Below are 24,695 nucleotides of genomic sequence, written 5' to 3'. Positions count from 1 at the left end.
CGGCACAGACTAGTAAATGATGTTTTAATTTCGCACGTACGTATTGTATTTCAACTCTTGTGTACCTTTTATCCGTTCGATTTATATTCTAAATAATTTTTTTTTTACTTCCTGACTTCAACCATGGAGTAAATTACTCCATGCTTCATTGATCCCCAATCAAGTATAGACTAGCACATCTAAGCAACTTTGATGTAGACTTCATTAACAAATGAAGTTGGTAAATGTCTATGTTTCAGAAACTGTGTGATCTTTGATTTAATCGGTGACGATATAGAGGGCGCTGGTTACATTCATACCAAGGCTTGTGGTGGCCGTCGTATTTATACATTTTCTTCTTTTTTTTTCGAAATATCAAATATGAAACGTATGCTAGGTTTTACTGTATTATATACAAAGTGTCGTCATTTTTAAGAAGCACATGAACAAACGGCGCGAAAATCATGGAGGGAAAACATATTTATTTTTCCTCCATGGTGAAACTGCCTAGGCTACGAATAGACACGTTGATGGTGTCCGGTCATTTGCATGTGCGCCCGTTAACTTACGATCGTGCTTTATCTCCCTTTTCTTCGAAACATTCGCTGTACCGTTCTAATTTTGATGAACAAATATTTATAATTATTATCCGGTGTTATTTCTACAATTATCACAATAATGAACAAACATTTCCAGCAAAGATATCCTTTTATTTAAAGAGATAAGGGCATAATGTAAAAACAGAGACCTATTTTGTAGACGGACCTAATTACATTTTAGTCTGAGAAGATTAACATTTAAAAAGCTCAGAATAAAAAACAGTAACTGTTAAAACTGTTTGCTGCTGGGAACGTGTAGGTTTAAAGGAAAAAAAAAAGAATTAACCAGCATTGTCATTTTAAATAGTAACTAAGTGATATATCGGTATTAACGATTCAAATAAAAAGTAATAATTTAGTTTAATTCGTTTATTATAAATAGAAAGGGTTTTGTCTTTATGTATATGTTACCAATTGCGTAAATGAGGATTGTAAGGTAGAGATGAAAGCACTTGGAAGCAGATCATATTTTATGAGCTTAATACTCATCGTTGTCATCATCTGGGCTAGTAGAGTCTACGCCAACCTCTTCGTAGTCTTTCTCCAGAGCTGCCAGATCTTCACGAGCCTCGGAGAACTCTCCTTCCTCCATACCTTCACCAACGTACCAATGTACGAAAGCACGCTTGGCGTACATCAGATCGAACTTGTGATCAAGACGAGCCCACGCTTCGGCGATGGCTGTGGTGTTGGTCAACATGCACACGGCACGTTGTACCTTAGCCAAGTCACCTCCTGGTACAACCGTCGGAGCCTGGTAGTTGATACCAACCTTGAAACCAGTTGGACACCAATCGACGAACTGGATTGATCTCTTGGTTTTGATGGTAGCAATGGCTGCGTTGACGTCCTTTGGCACGACATCTCCACGATACAAGAGACAACAAGCCATGTACTTGCCATGACGTGGGTCACATTTCACCATCTGGTTCTGTGGCTCAAAACAAGCAGTTGTAATCTCAGCAACAGACAGTTGTTCATGGTAGGCCTTTTCGGCTGATGTCACTGGTGCGTAAGTTGCCAGAGGGAAGTGAATACGTGGGTACGGTACCAAGTTGGTTTGGAATTCAGTCAGATCGACATTGAGGGCGCCGTCAAATCGGAGTGAGGCGGTGATTGACGAGATTATCTGTCCAATAAGACGGTTCAAGTTGGTGTAAGATGGTCGTTCGATGTCAAGATTTCGGCGACAGATATCATAGATGGCTTCATTATCTACCATGAATGCACAGTCAGAGTGCTCGAGAGTGGTATGGGTTGTTAAGATGGAATTGTAAGGCTCAACCACAGCTGAAGATATCTGAGGTGCCGGGTAAACGGCAAATTCCAACTTGGAACGTTTGCCATAATCGACTGAAAGACGTTCCATCAACAGGGATGTGAATCCGGACCCAGTGCCACCACCGAAGCTGTGGAAGATCAAGAATCCTTGAAGTCCGGTGCAGTTGTCTGCCAGCTTACGGATTCTGTCCAATACGCTATCAATGTGCTCCTTTCCAACGGTATAGTGACCTCTGGCGTAGTTGTTGGCAGCATCCTCTTTTCCCGTAATCATCTGCTCGGGATGGAAGAGGTTACGGTATATTCCAGATCGAACCTCATCTGAAAGAGCAAACGTTGTAAGTTAGTATTAATATAATACAAATACTTTTACTCTTCAAATCACAGTAAAAATAATATGTACAATGTAAATTTCTATAGCTTATTATTTTGTTATACTGTTATACCGAATGTTACCGAATGTTACCGAATGCTACTGAACAGATTCATACCAATGACGGTAGGTTCCAAATCGATGAAGACGGCCCTGGGCACATGTTTGCCGGCACCACTCTCCGAGAAGAACGTGCCGAACGACTCGTCGGAATTGCTCTGCTTGTCATCGGCGATGTGACCGTCTGGGCTGATGTTATGTTCGTTACAATACAACTCCCAACAGGATTGGCCGATTTGGCAACCAGCCTGGCCAATGTGTACTGAGATACATTCACGCTGTAAAAACAATAAAAACACCTGATTAAATACTGTTCACTACGGTACACGTTTGGTAGAAAAAATAGTAGATAATATTATGTTATTTATTATTATATTATTATTATTACTATGCTTAAACCTTTTTATATACATTTTACTTGGCAGACTAATGTAAAGTAATATTTATGTTTTAAGGCTGACGACCTAAATACAAATAAAGGCTTCCCTCTCTGGAGAGTTGAAATTGATAAATACTGTACATCCTTTTTGTTTTCCAGTGGTCTAAAATGACGGGTTAGGAGAAGATTGAGGGAGGGATGAAATCACACACGCTAAGATGGGGGTTTTAAGTTGGATACCGTGTACCTTATTTATTTAACATGCTTCGGAAATTGAACTATGAAAAAAAGTACCGTAGCAATGCAACGATCTGACTGAAAACTTTATATTTAATTTGCCAAAACACGACATAGGCTTATACAACAAAAAGGAACCTTAATTCAATGCATCGATTATGGCAGTGGTTTACGGGTAAATTAAAAACAATAGATATTAAACAGATCGGGGAAAAATTAGTAGAGGCCTATTAAACCGAACAAATTCAATCACTACAATATTGCACACAAACTGCAGAAAAAGCATTATCTCCACATAAAAAAAATCACATTCGTTTAACTTCTAATTGATGTATAAATTCATTAGCGCATGAAACAGAGAGCTTGGCAAAAGGTACATGTCACGTAAAACGTGCCAATAGCTGTCAGCAAAACGTGCCGATAGCTGACGGTCGGATATATTTACGATTTTTTTAACATTAGACATGAATTACGAGGTGTTGTTCTTATTGTATAAAAAAAATGTGTGACTGGTAAAACATAAAATGGTTGTGTTATGTTTGTGCCCATAAAACTAATTTAATTAGTAGCCCAATAGATAAAGGCTTGACTTGCCCCAAGTCTGTATTTATTGTCTTTTTTATGTTAGTCCACCATACGTTTCGATTTTTATGTGAACAGTTTACAAGCTCAAGTAGTATACGTATGAAACGCCATATGTGCCAAAATATTTATTTTTTTCCTAATATTAAGTCAAAACTCCGTCTGGAACTCAGACTAGATAAAGACCTACAACCAAATTCGAAAAATCAACGGTGAATAATTTGCACTTCATGCAACGACATTTTTCAGCACGCTGTCGTCATATTTGTCTATCGCAACGCCTCGTAAATGGTAGTCTATCATAAACCACCAACATGTTGGCCGGACTCGCGTAGTTTTTATATTATTTGTCAAAGTTTGCAATTCATTTCAATAATCTATAGCTTAATTTGTTGGAGAAAAAAAACCAAAATAGTTGTACATTTATAGACATTTTTACGATAATTATGAACATAAATTACTTCGCTTGTAAATAGGCTTGAGAATTTGCCTTTAGGGGCGTCGTAAATGCCGTTCTATTTCTTAAGGAATAACATTTCTGTTCAATATTGACATATTGACATTAGAAGCAGTTAAATTGAACGGTGTTTGGTCGTCTATAGGTGTCTCTAAAAAGGAGTCTAGCAGGGCCCTAGTTAACATCAAACATGATAAATAATATGGTCTGATAATGTACAGTATTTTAAATGCACTCATAACAGAGGCAAAACTCAAAATCTCATAACCCAATTGAGATTATTGAAAATGTTTGATAAAAGTATTATTTTTGTTATTAGGCCTACGTTAAAATTTCTATAAGAATATAGATGATATATATATAAGAATAGTGAATGTGTACGGTTGTCGTTGTTGTCTGATATTGCATGTGGCATCTATTATACGCATGGGGTATCAAACCAGAATTGTACACTGTGACACGGGTATTTACACGTAAGTTTAAAAGACATTGTTCCCAAACTTTATACCAACTAACATTTAAATGACGTTGGCTGTTTACACTTACTTTTTTTATTTTCGAATAATTTTGTTTGCGTTTTTTTTTTCACTGCTAACCTCTGATTGGTCGAAATCCAGAATGAGCTAAGCGAGCAATTCCTTAAGCTTTAATTAGGTCTGTGACAAAAGCATGCTCGATAAACACTTCAATTAGCAATCATAATAATGAATACAATCAAAATAATATCATATATTTCCATCTCACGGTATGCGCACAAGTCAACTGGAATCAACTTAGCTCTGTCTACACTATTAAACTTATCTGACAAAAAGTGTGGTGTTATGCGCCCATTTATAGACACGATGATGTCATATCGCTACCATGTTTGAGCATATCACTATACCATATTTGGGCACATCACATTTTGTTGTCAAACTAGTTTGATTGTGTAGACAGAGCTTTAATAAACCCGCCGTAATCTAATGTGTGTACAAAGTTTCCAGTCGGGTGTACAGGCGTCTAATTACACACATCTCATACGCATGTTTTTATTTTAAACCTATTGGAAAATTGACTTGTTCATTTTTGTCACTCATCCAGTTAACTTCAGAATTTAATACGCCGGTAATAATAAATACGAGTCGGAACGAATATCAAAAATCTTTTATTAAAGATACTGCGTCAAGTTACGCGTAATAATGTGTGGATTGGGTTGTTTTACCGTAAATACCGTTTACTCTCGCGGTAATTTGTGTATATTTTCTTAGATACCTGGATGACCGTGAACTGCGGTCTTGTTTTGGGTTCATCAATTTCATTATTATCATTGTTAATTAAACTTGTTTACAGATCGTGATCAGATTCATTTCAAAGTATTCTCATAGAAAATTACCGAGGTTCGAAAATAAGCTCACTGGGCCTAATTTAAACCATTGAGGTCGTAACAGATTTTGGGTTCATCAAATTCATTATTATCATTGTTAAACTTGTTTACAGATCGTGATCAGATTCATTTCAAAATATTCTCATAGAAAATTACCGAGGTTCGAAAATAAGCTCACTGGGCCTAATTTAAACCATTGAGGTCGTAACAGATTGTGGGTTCATCAAATACATTATTATCATTGTTAATTAAACTTGTCTACAGATCGTGATCAGATTCATTTCAAAATATTCTCATAGAAAATTACCGAGGTTCGAAAATAGCTCACTGGGCCTAATTTATACCATTGAGTTCGTAACAGATTGTGGGTTCATCAAATTCATTATTATCATTGTTAAACTTGTTTACATATCGTGATCAGATTCATTTCAAAATATTCTCATAGAAAATTACCGAGGTTCGAAAATAAGCTCACTGGGCCTAATTTAAACTGTAAATTCGATTATAATAAAGTCGATTGTGTTACTATTCTATCAATATAATACACTCAGAAGTTTTTCATAAGTAATTCGCCAAAACTACATTATTAGTTCTTGGGTATTCTGACCCGTTCCGTTTCAACGGATTCAAATACAAATTTTTTTTATTCATTTTTAACGAATAATCAACCTAATATTACACGCACTGTATATGGGCCTTAATCAATGGTTGAAAAGTAAAGTAATACTAATCCGCGTAAAAAGTGTTGGTTCGAATCCCAAACAATGTACACGTCACACAACAAGGTACACAATACATGGATGTATAGAGTACACGCTATAGTAAAGATTATAGCAGCATAAAACATTCGCTGTAGTTAATGTTATGCAATTTCTGGCGGTTTTCTAGTTTTATTTGAAAGCTAATATACTGCAATGTATTTGAAATGTGTAAAGTGTTCGTTAGATTATCTGGGAGATTGTTTATAGTACATTCAAGTTCCTTCTGTACATATTAATCATGTTTAAGTATGCTACATCGCTAACATTATCATTTCACACAATAACGTATAGGACTGTAATATTCAGGATACAGGGGCCGGGAATTACAGGCCTAAAGGCCAATTTACACAGACGAGAGGTAACGGTCAGCGGAAACCGCGTAGCTTGTCCCCACGTAAAATCTATATCTATCCTGAGCGGAAACCGCCATCGTTGTGTGTAAATGGTCATAAGGAATAGCATAAATTCTATATATTTGTATTACCGTTACCGCTCGTCTGTGTAAATTGGCCTTATTTACCACAATTACTATCTCTACTTCTAGTATGGACCTATACATTGTATAGGTCCATAATTCTAGCTACCAAAAGTCTTGCATAGCTTTCCATTATTGTATGGGATATGAAACAATAATAATATATCCCCATGTTGCAAAAGAATCCTATTTACTAACAACATTTTAATTATATTTAGTTATTTTAATGATAGAAAAACTAAATAATAGGCCTAATTTATTTATTTCAATATAGGCCTATACAACAATATTTTATACACAAAAATTATTGAATAAAATGTGACATGAACTTACCATTTTTATTGATGATGATGACAAAGACAACAAAGCCTCAAAGATGAGAGAGTGGCACTCACGGGTTGCGATATGACGACGCGGAGGTGAGATACGGAATGACGGGTGCTAGAGTGAACCCAGCCTTTTAAATTCAACCTGTGCCTCCTCGCGACAGCTGTGCACCAGAACACCGTGTTTCACTTGTCTATGGCTGGCTACCTCCCTCCATCTGGTGCGTATGGCTACCGCTACGCATCCTAATCGTTCATTCATGCAGTTTAACAGAATAACCAGATGAATGATGATGCTACCATATTTGGAATACGATGAGTAATCTGCCATGAACATAGAGATTCGAAACTCTTCTCATATCACGGAACTGCACATTCCGAACAGAAAAAAAATACTTAACGATTGAAAATAATGTACTTGTCACTTTTACGAATTTATAGTTTAAATGCTGCGAGGTTGATCAGTTTCACTACTATATCTATTTTGACGTACGAGCGTTTATTACGCGCGCTTGTTGAAAACGGAAATGCTTAAGAAGGATTTCTCAAAAGAAAACATTTTGGAAAATTTGCATCCGATTTCAATTAATCATTATAATGATAATAAATGTTTAGATAAATCGTTATACAATTGTATTTGAATTCGAGATTTTGGTCTAAAAGCTGTGTCAGGCTTGGTAAAGCTTGTTTCCTACCTAGCGACACAACGTAACAAAATCTACGCAACGTAAGCAAATGCCCTAATAATTGTGTTTGCCCCCGCCTGCGTAAAATCAAACCTGCGATGTTTGCAGCACTATTGCGTCGCCGGTTCCCATTTGTGATTACGCAATACTTTGTGTCAATACGTCGCTCCGTTGCGTTATAGTGTAAACGCAACGTAAGCGCAACGCAAAAAAGCGACAGTTCGGATGGTCCATCGCACCGCCGTGATTGGTTCAATACTTGCACTTGATTCATTGCGTTGTATCCAAGTGGAATGGATGCAAATATAAGTATATCAAACTTTATTTGAAAAAATATATGATGTGCCCATCATGAACATGATGATGTCATATCGCTACCATGTTTGAGCATATCACTACCATATTTGGACACATCACACTTTTTTGTCGAACATGTTTGATAGTGGTCAAACAAGTTTGTTAGTGTAGCTTTTGGTGAAAGATCTAAAACTACAGTACCCAATCAATAATATAAAAACATCTCTCCTTTTTACTTAAAACATGTTTATGGAATGTCCTAGTCAAAACTAGTTTACGTGTGTGTACTACAAAATGAATAGAGATGCTTTATTAATCATATCTAACATAATGCGGCAAATCATGTGAAATGAATTATTAGAATGTCAGGCAAACCAACATTACAGTTCGTAAATACATATTTTAATTTCACTATAATAATAACGAATCACCTGTATGTAAGGAGATTAAGGTGATTTGTAACTACAGCATAACCACCAAGGTGATACCTTCAGGAACCAACAAAGTTCCGCCATAATAGGGGTTTTCCTTAAATAGGGGCTGCCATAGTGTTAAAACATATTTTCTCTCGTTCGTTTCGCATTAAAGTGTATCCTTAATCTAGGGGTTGGCAACCGAGTTAAAACATGTCGTTTTTCGCGTTTCGCATGAAAGCGTCTTCTAGATATTGCTATAGTGTAAAAACATATATAGTTCTGTATCTACTACACATACTATCTATTTCCGAAGTATCAAAGGAATATTTGGTAATACACCATCTCATTCATATCACATGTGGTGCCTGTATCATGTAAGGTTGAGTTAATACTAGATACACGGGAAACACATGACGATGTATTACAAAATACATCCGATTCTCAGTGCCCCTTGAATATGGGTGTCCGAAAGGAGGGGTTCTACTGTGTATATTGATACAGGACAATGCTCGTGGTTCGTACGGCGGCCGAGGCACAAGACCAATTCAACTGCATGCACAAATGAAACTATAATTCATTTCATACCTTTCGTGAATTCATCTGTGAAATCCTAATCGCTACTCAAGCGATGTATTTAATCAGCCGTCACTTGGCCTACCTGTTGATATGATTATGAAATGAGCTTGTTTTGTTTTTCAGTGCACGGACAAACACAGATTGTAGGCCTGAGACTCGGACACTTTCTTTTAAAAACACATTTTAACATGCTTAAAAATTTGACATTTGATTTAGCTGCCCAGCCCGCTCACATTCCAATACAATATAGGTCTCGAGTATATTAAAAACCATGTTTCATTTTATAAGTATTAAGTTATACTTTCACACTTGTTCCGTTTCACGGAACGGAAGACAGTGCCGTGTTGCAAACCCTAATGGAAAATCATATTAAAAAAGAACTATAAATATTGAACCACGCGGTCCTCCGTTCCGTGAATTGGAACAAGTGTGAATGGAGCTTTAACTTATATATACTATTAATATTATATTGTTTTATTAGGAAAGAGTTTTCCTGCTTAATCTTTGATTGCGTCATTTTGTTGCGCACGCACGTCCAGTTGAGTTATCGCGCATAGGGCGGCGTACACGGAACACATTCGATCGCGCGGACGCATCGAACTCTGTTTTTGTATTTTAAGCACATTTAAAAACAGAAAAGCACTTGAATAAATAATATTTTACAGAAATTGTTCTGGTAAGTATTGTTAATTTATCAACAAAAACTAATCAAAGGCAAATTACTGGAAAAAAAATTACAATTCTGGATCTTCTCAGTGGCTAAAACAATATTAGTAAAAAGCCAACAAACGATTAACAAATGTTAATGTACCTCTAGGCCTAGGCCCCTAGCTAGTAGTATGCTTACAAATCCATTTTTTTTGTATTCAACTGTTTGATGATATTTGTCTTTTGTAGAATTTTACTCCATTCTTCCATATATCGTTATAAAAGTATCAGACGTCATAGATGGGAAACGCAGTAGGTATTCGTAAAAAACAAAAGCCCACGACTTACGCTGATTCTCAAGTAACAAGGGGTAAGACTGAAGACCACCCGTGTAAACCGGTAGAAAATACACAGAATGTAGGCATAGAAAACGAATGCAAACCAACAGAATGCAAGCCAGCGGTAGAAGAATGCAAGCCAGTGGTAAAAGAATGCGACCCAGTGGTAGAAGAATGCAAGCCAGTGGCAGAAGAATGCAAGTCAGTGGCAGACGAATGCAAGGCAGAAGAACGCAGGGAGGCAGAAGAGCGCAAGGAGGCAGAAGAGCACAAGGAGGCAGAAAAGGGCAAAGAGGAAACCACACATGCCACTGAAATAAAATCGGAATCAAAGGAAGTCAAGACTTCTCCAGAAAATATGACAACAGTTGCAGAACAACCAACACAAAACAAAGGGAAAGGAGAGGACCGAAAAGTGAAGAAGAAAAATAAGAAAAAGAAAGACAAGGAAAGCGATACTAAAATCGTCGTTCGAGGAACAGGTGAAAAGGTTGGCCTAGTCGTCACAGATCCGACGACGACCGAGTCTGATACACATGACTTGCTACGGATCGTGAATCCACTCGACGATTATAAGGGGTATCTGTCACCATTGCCGGTATCTCGACCACAAGCAAAAATCTAGCCTATCACTTAAAAGCGGGACAATATGTGCTATTTCAAAATCAAATTATTAAGCAATGTCGTCACTACACAGATAAATAATAAAAGAAAATTATATCAATTTATTCTGCAATAAAGTTATATATTTATGAACAAATTAGTAAATGGTGTTTTTTTAGTTTGAAAATAAGAAAACGTTTGAGAAAACAATGTTGATAATGACGATGGGTGGGTACATTTTCAGTTTAGACGATTCAGTCGGCGGAAGCAATTTCAATTGCATCTTCTTTTTACGACAACAAATCAACGTAATATTGTATTCATCTAGGATTTGAAATCGTAGAAATCATGAGTTGCGCTGAGGTCTCGACGCAGTTAAGGAAATGCGTTGATGTTTTGGACTTACCGAAATTTCATCACCAAATTTCATACCACCGGTCGTAATAAGAGAAAAAAATTCTACTTGGAAATAAAATAAAATTAGATAACGTAAATCCACTTCGATTAATCGACGTAAACAAATGAAAATTGTATCAATCGGTTTCTTGTGAAATATTCGAGCGTCGATAACATTGCGTTTTCGTCCACGAGATCTTATGGTGTAATGTTAATTTGTATGAGTGTCAAATGAATTCGTCAGATATGCTGTCGCAAGATACTTCACAGTAGTTCCAACAATTATATCATAGTTAAGCTACATTTCACACGATGTTCCATAATATTTACAAAACGGCGCCGTCTGAATGTAGCTACAGTAGTTAGCACATTTTTACACACACATTACAAAATAAAAAGTTCAAACTGATCGATTCAAAAAATATTAATGAGCGAGCATATCATGGCTTGAAAACCACTATAAATTACTTTAGCAAATTCTGTTTGAATCTTTCATTCGGGGATATAACCTTATACATTTTGGCATAAAACATAGCCTTGAGGTCAACTAGTTAAAACGGGAGCTTAATATTGCAAACGCTAAAGTACGCTGGGATAAGTTTTAAACGAATATGCCTAATCGCTTAAAGAAGACCGATGATCAAAATAGTGTATGATTGAACATTAGAACATATGATGGTTGACCGCTTGAGCACACTATTTGAGGTTAGAGAGGGGACGCAGGATACGACAATAGTGTGAACACAGCGTAATGTAAAAAAAATTACATTTTCATTACATGAATTATTACAGTACTTACTTACTTTAGCAAATTCTGTTTGAATCTTTCATTCGGGGATATAACCTTATACATTTTGGCATAAAACATAGCCTTGAGGTCAACTAGTTAAAACGGGAGCTTAATATTGCAAACGCTAAAGTACGCTGGGATAAGTTTTAAACGAATATGCCTAATCGCTTAAAGAAGACCGATGATCAAAATAGTGTATGATTGAACATTAGAACATATGATGGTTGACCGCTTGAGCACACTATTTGAGGTTAGAGAGGGGACGCAGGATACGTCAATAGTGTGAACACAGCGTAATGTAAAAAAAATTACATTTTCATTACATGAATTATTACAGTACAATAGTACAAACAAAATATGTTATACGTTTTTCAAAACAACATTTGTAGGCCTAAATACTTTTAATTATCACCTCTCCTTTTAAATGAGTTATTCAAGAAAAATAATGTAATTTTTCTTTTATTACAATCCATCTCAGAAGTACACAAAAGAATAAATATTATAATGAATAATGCCGGCGGTCGTAAAAAGTGTTGAATTATAATGTGAAACCAGGTTCGCAGCTAAAAGCAATGTGTTCACACTTGAATTGATCATGACGTTTTTGTGAAAACTGGAAGATGTTGTGAGAGTGTTACCGTGCCAATGTTCACATTCTCAGCTTTAAAACTACGATGTGTTTATGTGTCCAACGGCGTTGATAATTTAAAACTACGATGTGTTTATGTGTCCAACGCCGTTGACAATATAAAACTATGATGTGTTTATGTGTACAACGGCGTTGATAATATAAAACTACGATGTATTTATGTGTCCAACGGCGTTGATATATAAAACTACGATGTGTTTATGTGTCCAACGCCGTTGACAATATAAAACTACGATGTGTTTATGTGTACAACGGCGTTGATAATATAAAACTACGATGTGTTTATGTGTCCAACGGCGTTGATATATAAAACTACGATGTGTTTATGTGTCCAACGGCGTTGATAATATAAAACTACGATGTGTTTATGTGTCCAACGGCGTTGATAATATAAAACTACGATGTGTTTATGTGTCCAACGGCGTTGATAATATAAAACTACGATGTGTTTTTGTGTCCAACGTCGTTAATAACATAAAACTACGATGTGTTTATGTGTCCAACGTCGTTGACAATATAAAACTACAGTGTGTTTATGTGTCCAACAGCGTTGATAATATAAAACTACGATGTGTTTGTGTGTCCAACGTCGTTGATAACATAAAACTACGATGTGTCGTATCGAAGTACTAGCTAGTTTCGTAGTTGATAATGATCAACATACTCATCAACTCATTTGATTTTATAATGCATGTGAACAGTTTTTCTTGATCGAAGGAAACTCCTTTATGATCAACTATGTTTTAATCTGATCACTGTTCTGATCAGGCTGATAAAATTCCTGATTAAATTCCTTAAAAACATAGTTATACTGTATTCGTTTTGAATGAATTGGTTCTAGCAAGTAAGCTACACATTACAATTGATTGTAATTGCAACCCCCTTCCAAAACTGTGCGAAAATCAAGTATGAAATACCAGCTTTACCGTAATAGAATATCCTTGTAACATCATCACACTTTGGGTGCTCCAAACGCATCTGGCATGCGTTCTATTGTGAATCTGTAATACAAATATATATATACTGTACCAGTGGCCATACTCACTAATCACACTTGAGTGGAATACTTCCCTTAAATACGAAATATTTATATTATATTAAAGCTCTGTCTACACTATCAAACTTTATGCGACAAAAAATGTGATGTGCCCATATATGGAGATGATGATGTCATAGCACTACCATATTTGAGAATATTACTACCATATTTGGACACATCACACTTTTTTTGTCAAACTAGTTTGATAGTGTAAATATGCAAGGTATAACATACCTGTGTTGAGACATGTACATGATAGGCACACCTGGTACTTTCCGAATTCTTCTTTTTAAATCTCTATCACAAGTTGCAACTATATAACATTTATGCTGCGGAGTACAGAAAACAAAGGATTGTTAAATAATACAACTGTACAGTCATAATATAAGGTAAATTCCAAATTTTGCTATCCTGTCATAATTTACTACTTAAAACCAAACATGCTTCCTGACTAAAATTGTTTTGATTTCTGGAAAAGTCTGGAATTATAGGAACGTTTATACAAATTCTGGGAGAGTTTGTGGTTTTCATGAAGTCTGTATTGGGAGAGTTGATTAATAACGCTTTTGAATTACGACCTACGAACTGGTAGTAATTTATACAGGGACATTTTAGAGGGTTTTCTCACTCAATTCCTTGGTATAGTTTTGGTGGTTTATAGGTACCGATAACAGAATAGGTAGATACTATGTCGTTGAAAATCAAAAGCTTCCTAATACAGTTACTAAGAAAAAAGTATTACTGTAAGAGATGGTGGGGTTTTGAGTGGGTACGCATTAAAAAGTAAAAACAATTTCCACTGTAAAGTATGTATCATATAAAGCTAAAAAGTATGGTCCATCAATTCTTCACGTTCCAATAACTACATACAAAATAGGCATTTTACCAGTTTCGCACTCCAAAGTGGCCATCCAATGCTGGGCAGTTGCATTGGGGCTACTCATGCTCTGGGCCTCTGGCTTTAGCCAGTGAGTGTTCATAGCCGTTACGCCACTGGGTTTTACTTTGCTATACATTTTGGACTGACAGCCCTACTTCCGGTACTAGTATCATGATGTTAACAACAGCAATAAATCAAAGATCTGGGTACTTTTTACCAAGGAAAATGACTAACCTGTGTTACTCGCTGTACAATACAATCATCTGCGTATGTTCCCGAGTGTAAACATGGCAGCCTATCAAATCTTTTGTCTTTAGCTGATCTTAGTGCTACGTTATATTTCCTTCCTAGTTTTTCTAACTCTGCCATTACACAGTCAGTAATACATGGTATACCTAAAAGGTAAAAAATAATATACTTTAATTTTTTTAATCTAAAGCAGAAGCGTGTTATAACACAATTAAAGAATGTTTTGTATTTGCTGAATAGATAAATAATAATCTTTTAACTAATATTCTTCTAATTCACCTCATAAACATTCATTATTTACTGTATTGTACATAGTCACTATCAGTAAAAGTACTGTACAACTGGTTAATTCCATTGATCGAGCTGAACAAATACTTACATTTTGCATAAAGACAGTCCATCATGCCTTGTACTAAATCTATTTTATTCTTTATTGCAAAATTGATAAAGTTTGTATCAACAATGACATAGTATGGTGGCCCAAGTTGCGTGTTGTACTTGAAAAATAAAGCGGATGAGTATTGAGGAACCTCTTTGGGTACAACCTTTTTCTCTTTTTCCTCTTTCCATTTTGGAACAGGTTTGGGTTTTTGTTTGTTCTTATCAGTGTCTTTTCTAAAGATGGAACATACATAGTGTTACTATTACAGTAATTTTATTATTAATACTCTTTATTGTTTTATAATACACAATAGATAGATGGCTATTTTACCAAAACAAATTGATACACACTAGTGAGCCACACAAAAGATGTCCTCTTTTGTAAGTTCAATGACATCCATAATTAATTAATGCCACAATTTTCACTCACATTCTTGAGTCCTTCAGTGAAATCATTCGCTTCATCGTTGCAAACTTTTTGGTTCTTTTGTCTTTGCCCTTCAATATAAAACAAAAGAATATTCTTTATGATATGAATAAAAGGATACAGTAGGCCTAAACTTAACTACCAGTAAACATTGAATTAACATTTTACATTACATACAACAGTCAATCTTTTAATTTGAAAATTCTAGGCCTAGCCTAGGCTAGCTAGGTCAGGAAACAAAGCAAAAAGCTAACTAATATTAATAAAGCTGGTCTAAAACAACACACACTTATCTACGCTTATTATTAGGAGGAAATCCGGAAAGCCTAGTCTTCCTACTAACTAGCTCCCTATTTAGGCCTAGTCCTCCTGCCTGATAGACTAGCTAGGCTAGTGACTGTCACACGGACTACTGCCTACTAGCCTAGGCTTAGGGCCTAGAGAGTGTAGGGATTCCCGAGTGTAGTAGGCTAGGCCTAGCTAGGGGAGACATAGATACTTAGATAGGGCCTAGGCTAGCCTATTCTTGTTTATAACTGTTAATAAATGAAACATAACTATCTTGATATTAAATATACGCCAAATATAGTTAATGTTATAAAAATACCACTTTCTTACCATGTTTATTTTGGATATTTCATGCACATGTCACAGATGTTGCGTAAACGCGAGCACGCAGTTTTGTTGATCGATGATCGTCTGCCAGAGCCATATATAGAGAGAGTTACGACTTTGCGTTCACGGATTTTAGAAAGTCACGTGGTGTGCACACCGGCCATGTTTGTGTCCAACTATGCCTATGTAGCGTATGGAGTCGAGTCATTTGCTTAAAAAATGTATAACATTCATAAGGCTTTAAATATCGAATTTAATATCAAAACAATCAATTTGTTTAAAGGTTTTTGTTAAGATAATAACGAAATCATAAAGTTACTGCGAACATGATTTTTAAACAACAAAATGTAAAAACAATGCATTACTATAGAGAATCGCTGTACAAACTAAACGCGCACGCGTAGAGCGTGCATGGAGCGCACAACCAGAGCCGTTCCGAAATTGCTATTTTTGTTGTTTTTAATCATGTTCGCAGTAACTTTATAATTTTTTAATTATTTTAACAAAAACCTTTAATCAAATTGATTGTTTTGATATTAAATTCGATAATTAAAGCCTTTTGAACGTTATACATTTTCAAAACAAAAGACTCAACTCCATACGCTACATAGGAATAGTTGGACACAAACATGGCTTCTAATCCATTCGAAGTCGTAACTCTCTCTATATATGGCTCTGTCGTCTGCCGGAAAAGGGCGCCAACTATCGGTTGGAATTTGTTTTTAGCTGCCTCATCAAAATCAGCTACGTAAATTGCTTTGTCAATCAATAACAAAACCGCCGCGAAATCAAAATTTCACATATTTAATAATTCTGCCGATTATTGTTTTTTCCCATTTTATGTTATTTTCAATATAATAAGCAGCTTTCTTTTGGTAATTTATACATGAACATTAGAAAACAACAAAATCTTCTCATGACGCAAACTTTTAGCCACTGACAGTCAACAAATTGAAGTTCAACTTTAAATAAAAATAATTTCTTTAATATAGCAATCAACAGACCATCTCAAATTATGTTTTAAGTATACAATATTTTTTAACGGGGTAGATCAATAATACAATAGGTCACATAAGTTCATACTTATGATCAAACATTATAGTCACGTTTATGTCAGTGTTCCATCATTGGTGTAACTGCCATGAGCGCTCACTGGCTAAACCCTGGGCCCCACCAAAGCTTAAGAAGCCACAGAGAATGAGCAGCCTCAATGCAATTTGTTCAGCATTGGATGGCCCCTCAGGAGTGCTAAAACCAGGGGAATTTGTCCCTGCGTTTACGCCACTACACTCCCTACAACATACAGAAAGTTGATTTTATCGCAACCAAAATAAAACGGGACCAATTTAAATTGCAAACACCTTAAGCCCCATCATGTGACTCTACTTTCTATTTGAAATTCAACAAAACCCTACTAAAACCTGGTAAAAGCAAACTAAAATATTATTCCATATAATATATCTTAGGCCTATACATAATATATATAATCAAACAGTAAGATAAATGGACTGTATTATACCCTCAATACCAACAATCTTTTTAAAACTTCAGATTCTACTTCAAACTTTTAAACACATGTGGTAAAGTGATTTATTTTCTTTTTTTAGTCTGCGGAAGTTAAACAAGTTTTTAAATGAATGACCAGCTTTTAACATTATAAAGTCAACTATGAGTTGAGAATTTTTCCTGTTTATAATTTTGTTTCCAACAATTTTCAACCTAACAATCATAGTCTTCCTCATCTTCGTCATTTTGTTGCGTACTATGAGAAGGTTGGTAGAAACCCATTACAAGAGAATTGTCACCATGGTTGCTGTTACCACTGGGGTTTGAGGCGGTGTGGAATAATGGATGAGGAGGCATCAATTGTGTTGGTGCTTCTTCTCTCTGTGGTGGTATTGTTTTGTCTTCTCTAGCATCCCTATGAAATAAATTAAATCATAATATTGTAAGCATTTGAAAATCTGTACAGAGAGTAGTTACTGGGCTAAAAAAATGTAATACATGAAGTGTTACACCTGAATATTGGTGTCAAAGATTTTTTTCAATTCAATGTATTTCCACATACTACAACCATGTGCATGGAGGATGCATATTTTAAGATCTATGATATAATTTTTGGTAACTCATTAACAACTGTGAAATATGAGGATGTTTTATGAAAGCATGTCCAGACCAGAGAGTGTGCTATAACATTTTGAAAAATATACCAAACCATAGAGGGTGCTATTAAAAAATCTAAAGATATTAGCATCTGTAATAGTTAAATTGGGTATGTCGGGCTAGTAGTAATAGAAATTTGTTTACATTATTTACCCCCGCAAAGGAGTTATATGTAGTCGATAGCGTTTTTTTGTCTGTTTGTTTTTAAATTCACCCGTTTGTTTTTGGCGTTGCTGTTCTATTGTTAGTCAACTGAAACTATTGTTAGTTGAAAGGCTGATTACATTACACCAAACTCGCATACACATGGTTGTAGTGAAATTAGCCTAATCACACATAGCATTAAGACACAAAAATAAAAATATATATTAAAAAAAAGATTATTTTCCTCTGAGAAATCTTAAGTAGCAGAATTTTACAGTAGGCAGAGGTATGCACTCTCGGAGTGCCCTTTTTCTAGTTGGTATATTTTATTTGTTTAATCAAATAAATTGTATTTTATCGGGAGATTCTCACAATTATCGGGAGATTTGAGAAGTCTGTTTTTATGAATGGTATACCCTGACTAGGCTTGGATGATAACGTGTATATTTGTAGAGGAATACTTCAGTATACTCACTGTAATCGTGAATGCTTTACTTGATTCATGTTTTCTTCACTTGCTGTTGTGTCATCTTCTGATGCTTCAGAATCATCCTACAGTAAAAATACAAGAAATGTAAATACATTAAACCTATATTAGGGAGACCCATTTAGGAAAATGTCCCCTGAATAGATGGTTGACCATATATCTTCCCTCGTTTGTTTCCAAGAAATTGTCTCATTAATAGGGGTATCCTCCGGGTAGGGGTTTCCTCTGGGTAGGGGTGTCCTCTGAGTAGGTGTGTCCTCTTGGTAGGTGTGTCCTCTTGGTAGGGGTGTCAAAGGGAGGGGTTCTACTGGAATAATATAATTATTTGAATCTCAAGATGATAAAATGTTTTTTTTAGTGTACTGAAAACAAGAAAAATCATACTTTTTTAGCAATGGTAGTATGGACTAAACAATAAAGTTGAGGCAGTGGATAGCAGTGAAAACAGTTAATATTCTTGCAAATTTACCTCAGAAAATGAGACTTCTTCTGATGATTGGTGATATGTTTTACTGCTTGTACCAACATTTGCTAGAGCTTGTGCTTTTTTTGGTGGTCGACCTCTCCTAAAGAAAAAATAAACAACCCAATAAATTGCATATGTTACATTGTTGATTGTTAATTGAACTTTATGCATTGACTAACTGGTTTTTAAACAAGTGGAATCGAATCCTTAATGTGGAAAGCAAGAAGTAGCAAGCATGGTCAAACAATAGAGGGCACTATTACAAAATTCTTAGGCATCAGTAACCTCCAGGAGGCAGGGAAAATAGGCCTAGTGTACAGTAATAATAAATGTATACATTATCAGGATATTTTTTTTTTTTAATATGTCATTTTAATGTCACATAATAAAAAAAATAATTTACCTAAAAACTGTAATTTAAAGCAAAAAAATAGTCAAATTTACTGGAAGTCAATAGGTTTTTGGTTGGATATAACTGTTTATTTTGTCTTTTTATAATTGAAAACATTATTTTTTTATTTTTTGTTTCTACAGAAGTGATTAACTTTAATAAAACTGCAAAATGGCCTATTCAAAGTCTTTTCTTATTAATCTTCATTTTTCATGTTTTTGGCGGACAATACAAAAGTGTTCTATCAATCTCTAATGACGCTACCTTGCATGTTTTTGTTTTGGTTCTTGTGTGTGTGCTTCATTGCTATTCGTATCATCTTCTTCACACGGCATGTCAGGAACTCCTTCGACAAGATCTTTCAGAAAATCAAACTTACTTTCATTTTCAATGCATTGTTTTCTATAAAAAAAACGAAATTAAAGAAATTATACTGATACTGATATTATTTTATTGCCCAAAGTATTATAAAAAAAATGGAAATACATTTAAAACTGACAAGAAATATAAAACAGATATACTATATAAATACAGAAGATTACAACACAATGATAATACAATACACAAATACTGTATACTTTAAAAGCTAAGTGTTATATATATACAGATTAAAAGCATTTATGAATCTTTTTGAAAAGGAATGTTTCATTATGTGTGAGTAGTGTCCTTTTCATCATGGAATCATATCTGGGAGTTTAGATATAGAATGTAGAGAGTTGAGGGAGAAAAGAAGAAATGCAATGAAAAAGAAATGAAGGAAAGAGAAGTGAGGTCAGTGGCTGTATTCACCATTCACACTTAGGCTAAGGGAAATATTTTCTGTATATAACTTTATTCAAAAACTGAAAATTCTTGAAGTAACTCTCAATTTCTGGTAAATAATACTTATCCTTAAAATTAAAAGTCTCCCTATCTAAGTGAATGCAATTTAAGGTAAATACTTAAATATTTATTTAGTTAAGTGATAATATTTAAGGGATATCCCACTTAGACTTATGAATTCGTTTTTGCCAGTGGCTATTCGACTCTTAAATTCTTGAACCTTGACTCTTTTTTTTTTTCGTACTGTGATATTTTGTACATTTTGTAAGATCATTTTAATCCAGACCTTTTTATTTGAATTGCCCCGTGTGGGATGATTAAAGAATTTTGAATTGAATTGAAGACTTATGTGTGATTGGTGAATACGGCCAAGAGAATGGTGTAGAAGTGAGGAAGAATGGTAGAGAAGGAATGGGAGGACAGGGAAATAAAAGACAAGAAATGAATGAAAAAAGGAGGAGGAAGACCAGGAAACAAAATAGAGAAGGAAGTAGAGGGAGGATACTTACATATGTGATCTAGTCATAGTTTTTGCATTTCTAGCTTTGGTTTTCTCGTGCGATTTTTTCACTAATGCTTCTAAAAAAATTTCTAATGCTTTTGCTAGTTATAAACAATTAAGGAAAGACATGAAACAATACAAATGATTAACTAAATAGGCCAAGTTCAGCATTTCAACGTTAAGCACTGGGCTACCCATGTTTCAGATTCCTGGACCCCCACTGATTGCACCCGATTCCCAGTGCTGTATCTCCACATACTATCTATTTCCGAAAATATTTGGTAATACTGCATCTCATTTATATCACATGTTGTGCCTGTATCATGTTTAAGGGTTAGGTTACTACTAGATACATGTGAAACACATGTGGTGTTGTTGTATTACCAAATATTTCTACTGTATGATACTTCGGAAATAGATAGAATGCTGAGAATCGGCTGATTGATTTTGTTGTTTCAGTCAACTTTAGATTGATTTTAAAGATTTGATTTCTTTTTAATAGAAAAGGATACATATTAAAACTGGAACTGCTTGTGATACCTTCCCTATATCTTCATCTGTCTGCATTATTTTCTTTATCCTTGCCTAAAAAAGAATAAAAAAACAAAAGCAAAATATAATTAATGTAGCATACATCCCACCTAGTTGGACTAAATCCTAATGTACTCGGCTGTACTACTACTAGGCCTATTTTAACTTTTAACTATATAATATATAGCCTATAAATAGGCCTAGGCTAGGCCTAGTATCTAGCCTAGGCTAGTATGGCTTATTACAGTACAGTAGGCTGTCATCATAATTAATTATTCTTATATTATAATCAACATTAACAACAGATATTAAATATGATTATTGTATATATTAATGTTAATTATTAATTGTATAATACAAATGCAACATTGTCATTGGTAATAAGATGTTGATCAATTCATCATAAACTAGGCTTAGTGTAGGCTACTTCAGGTGGAAGCCACTCAACCCATCAATCAAGGCTGGGGAGACAGGCCCTCGACACAATTATTTATTATGATGAGGCTTCGGGGCTGGGCCTAGCTTAGGGTGTCCACTTTAGTTACTATATAATATATTAGGTCTAGAGGACGAACTAAACGTCAGCATAAATATAAGGCACAGTTTATAAACTTCTGAAAACTACACTTACTGGGGGAAATCGGGCATTAAATTTCTTCTTTTTACTAGGCATCTTAGTTTTTGTCTCTCGTCGTTTGTCGCGTCGCGATGATGGTATTTTTTTCTCAAATCGACAATATTGTAGAGGGCGGTAATATAAACAAAACAAATGTGTTTTGTGTGGGGGAATTGAAAAAAGGAGAGAAATTTCGTGTTTTGATTGTAATAATAAAAAAAAGCCCACTCCATAAATATGGCAGAATTACAAACATTACAAAATACACTTCATACTCTTGGAAGTAACTTAAAAAAGGTTGGTGAAAAATTGAGAATTAGTCATTTAAAAAACGGCAGCCTAGCCATACTACTACTAGCCTAGGCCTACTTGTAACACTACTAGGCCTAGACCTACACCAGAGACAGGGAGCAAGACCACGTCATGAGGCAGGAAAGTAGCAGTACTGTCAGTAGACACCACTGGCTGGGCCTACAGTATAATGGGCACGTGTGTAATTTAAATATTCAAATTAGTTTCCGAAGGCATTTTGAAAATGTGTCTATCAATCAATATTTTCCCATTTTCCATTGTTTTTTTTACCAAATAAAATTGTTTTTAGCTTCAGGACATGGAACGATTCTGCCAAGAATCCAAAGGAAAATTGACGGAAGATGACGACATCGCCGCCGGCAATAAAAATGTTGTCACTACTGCACCTGCCAGAAACAAGCTTAGTAAAGACTCACAGTCAGTGTAAGAAATAATAAGTACTATTGTACAACATTATTAACAACAAATTTCTAAAAATCAAGGATCGACCATGTACACAATTATTTTACTGCATATACTGCAGTAACTACAATTCGTTGTTCTTTCATCACGCTATTTCTCAGAAGTAAGGTTCTTGGCGCATGTGAATAAGGTTTTTCATAATACTGTATGAATGAGCAGGTCGATTTGTCTACAAAGTCGGTGAAGCTTGCGCATTGCATGCGAAACAGCATTAAAGAACTTTACATTATTTACATTGTATGAAAAATTATTTTTGTGGTCACTTTGTAAATTCCTTCCACCATATTCAATTAGCATAATTTTCTAGATTTGACGAGACATGTGTAAAGAAATTGGAACGCAAAGAGCAAGAATTTGTAAGAACATCTAAAATTGAGAAAGAACAGATTCTAAAAAGAACAAGTAAGTTTCCAGCAACTAAACCACCACAATCCTGTAACATTTTTTTTAAATCAAAATTTAAGTAGCTAATTTAAAAACTCTTGTAATATTTTAAATGTCAGTTTTGTACATGTAAATTGTTTAAAAATATATATATATTTTTTCAGGTTTACAATCGGTGGTGAACACTGGTGATAATGAATACAATGCACTTGAAAAATGGAGGATAGAAATACAGAATACAGACAAGTGTACAGGTACTGTCAGATAAGGCCTTTAAAAAATTGTAATGTCAGCACTTGACATAGAGTAGTACTAGTAGGTGACATAGTTTTTTGTCATTAAATTAACATCTGCTGAAAAAATTTTTACCCATCATATCCAAAAATATTAATATAATATATATACAGGTACAGTATATAATATATTATGGAGGTAAATCCAAAGGCAAATTACTGAAAAAATGACAATAGTGTGGATATCAGTGGCTGGATAAGCAAAAGGCTAAATCAAAACAATTAACAACCAGAAAAAGCATTCGGGTAAACACAAGCCTTTTATCAGTGCCCTTCATATTATATATAGTTATCAATTTTAATAAAATCTTTAAATTGTTTCACAGGAACAGGCAATAGGCTGTTCCACAATTCCAGATTAGAAGAAGAACCAATTGGCATTCAAACATTGTCATTTTCAACTAGCTACCAAGGAATTTGTGTCAGTTTAACAATTTCACGAAACAGGTATAGTCTATTTCATGCCTATAGCTTACCTGGATAAACCGAAAACAGCCGGTGCTCTCCCTTGAGAGCTTGGAAGAGCTATGATACAAAAAGAGTAACATTTCTTGAAAATCCCTCTATAATGATGGAATAATCTGTCAACCATGTTGGCACACTCCTACGTACTGTACCAAGCATTTCTTTTTTAATGTTAGTATCCATGGAGCTATACATGTAAGCGGTGTAATTTTTTAATAAAGAGTTATGGATCTCAAAATATCTATATTCACCATGCTATTTCAGGCATAAAGGAGTGACCCAAATTTTGTAGGTTGGCCCATAGAGTAAAACTCTGTGGTTAGCCGGATATACCCATATGGACAATTGTTAATAGTTCAACAATAATAATAATGAAATTTTAATCATGTATGTATTATATGTTACACAAATTATTTATGTCTTTTTGGTATTTTTTAACTGGTGACATTTTTCTATTTCCATTAGGAATGGTCAACCTTTTAAAAATGGATTGATATATCATACGACCTCTGACCTTTATGTGGCCCATCTCGAGCATGAAGCTGTTCAACATTTAACCTCTGGTGCTACTGCAACGTCATTTGTTATGAATTTCATTTGGAAATACTTTGATAATGAACTATTTCAAATATTGTAATTAGTAGAGACCTTGTTTAGAATAAAATTCAACGTGTAAATAAACATTAAAAACAACAAAGGTAATATATACCTCATGTTTGTGTCCACAGTTGTAGACTTTTCAAATCTTTAGTTATTTACTTCTACAAACATTTCTAAATCTAAAAAATAAAAGAA

At 34.8% G+C, this 24,695-nt stretch overlaps 4 protein-coding genes and 1 long non-coding RNA gene across 6 annotated transcripts; 2 read left to right on the top strand and 3 right to left on the bottom strand.

Annotated features, from left to right (window-relative positions):
* Window positions 1-882: 882 nt before the first annotated feature.
* LOC144851583 (tubulin alpha chain-like) lies at window positions 883-7,071 on the bottom strand. Its single transcript, XM_078709111.1, has 3 exons — window positions 6,880-7,071; window positions 2,351-2,570; window positions 883-2,180 (listed from the first exon to the last, which is right to left on the bottom strand). The coding sequence occupies exons 1-3, from the start codon at window positions 6,880-6,882 to the stop codon at window positions 1,057-1,059; spliced, it is 1,347 nt and encodes a 448-aa protein (XP_078565237.1). The 5' UTR covers window positions 6,883-7,071; the 3' UTR covers window positions 883-1,056.
* A 2,385-nt stretch (window positions 7,072-9,456) lies between these two features.
* LOC144851596 (uncharacterized) lies at window positions 9,457-10,581 on the top strand. The gene is made up of 3 exons (XR_013614196.1): window positions 9,457-9,523; window positions 9,745-10,038; window positions 10,090-10,581. It is a non-coding gene; the product is annotated as an uncharacterized LOC144851596 (long non-coding RNA).
* A 1,423-nt stretch (window positions 10,582-12,004) lies between these two features.
* LOC144851480 (rRNA-processing protein FCF1 homolog) lies at window positions 12,005-15,951 on the bottom strand. The gene is made up of 6 exons (XM_078708973.1): window positions 15,866-15,951; window positions 15,251-15,318; window positions 14,819-15,054; window positions 14,425-14,585; window positions 13,545-13,639; window positions 12,005-13,272 (listed from the first exon to the last, which is right to left on the bottom strand). The coding sequence occupies exons 1-6, from the start codon at window positions 15,866-15,868 to the stop codon at window positions 13,224-13,226; spliced, it is 612 nt and encodes a 203-aa protein (XP_078565099.1). The 5' UTR covers window positions 15,869-15,951; the 3' UTR covers window positions 12,005-13,223.
* Window positions 15,952-16,825: 874 nt separating this feature from the next.
* LOC144851593 (uncharacterized) lies at window positions 16,826-22,083 on the bottom strand. Its single transcript, XM_078709127.1, has 7 exons — window positions 22,000-22,083; window positions 21,350-21,422; window positions 20,845-20,938; window positions 19,778-19,915; window positions 19,126-19,222; window positions 18,645-18,721; window positions 16,826-17,783 (listed from the first exon to the last, which is right to left on the bottom strand). Exons 1-7 carry the CDS (start codon window positions 22,039-22,041, stop codon window positions 17,582-17,584), a joined length of 723 nt encoding a protein of 240 aa, XP_078565253.1. The 5' UTR covers window positions 22,042-22,083; the 3' UTR covers window positions 16,826-17,581.
* Window positions 22,084-22,125: 42 nt separating this feature from the next.
* On the top strand, window positions 22,126-24,602 carry LOC144852189 (uncharacterized). 2 transcript variants are annotated; one of them, XM_078709939.1, is made up of 6 exons: window positions 22,126-22,281; window positions 22,586-22,713; window positions 23,066-23,160; window positions 23,307-23,396; window positions 23,762-23,882; window positions 24,366-24,602. In XM_078709939.1, exons 1-6 carry the CDS (start codon window positions 22,222-22,224, stop codon window positions 24,535-24,537), a joined length of 666 nt encoding a protein of 221 aa, XP_078566065.1. In that variant the 5' UTR covers window positions 22,126-22,221; the 3' UTR covers window positions 24,538-24,602. The 2 variants fall into 2 exon arrangements, with proteins under 2 accessions (XP_078566065.1, XP_078566064.1); XM_078709938.1 differs by having other exon boundaries at window positions 22,586-22,719.
* Window positions 24,603-24,695: the final 93 nt, after the last annotated feature.

Source organism: Antedon bifida, chromosome 9 (genome assembly GCF_963402885.1).
Source record: "Antedon bifida chromosome 9, ecAntBifi1.1, whole genome shotgun sequence".
Taxonomy (NCBI): Eukaryota; Metazoa; Echinodermata; class Crinoidea; order Comatulida; family Antedonidae; genus Antedon; species Antedon bifida.
The sequence above is the reverse complement of the archived record's forward strand: the minus strand, read 5'-3'. Positions and strand labels throughout refer to the sequence as shown.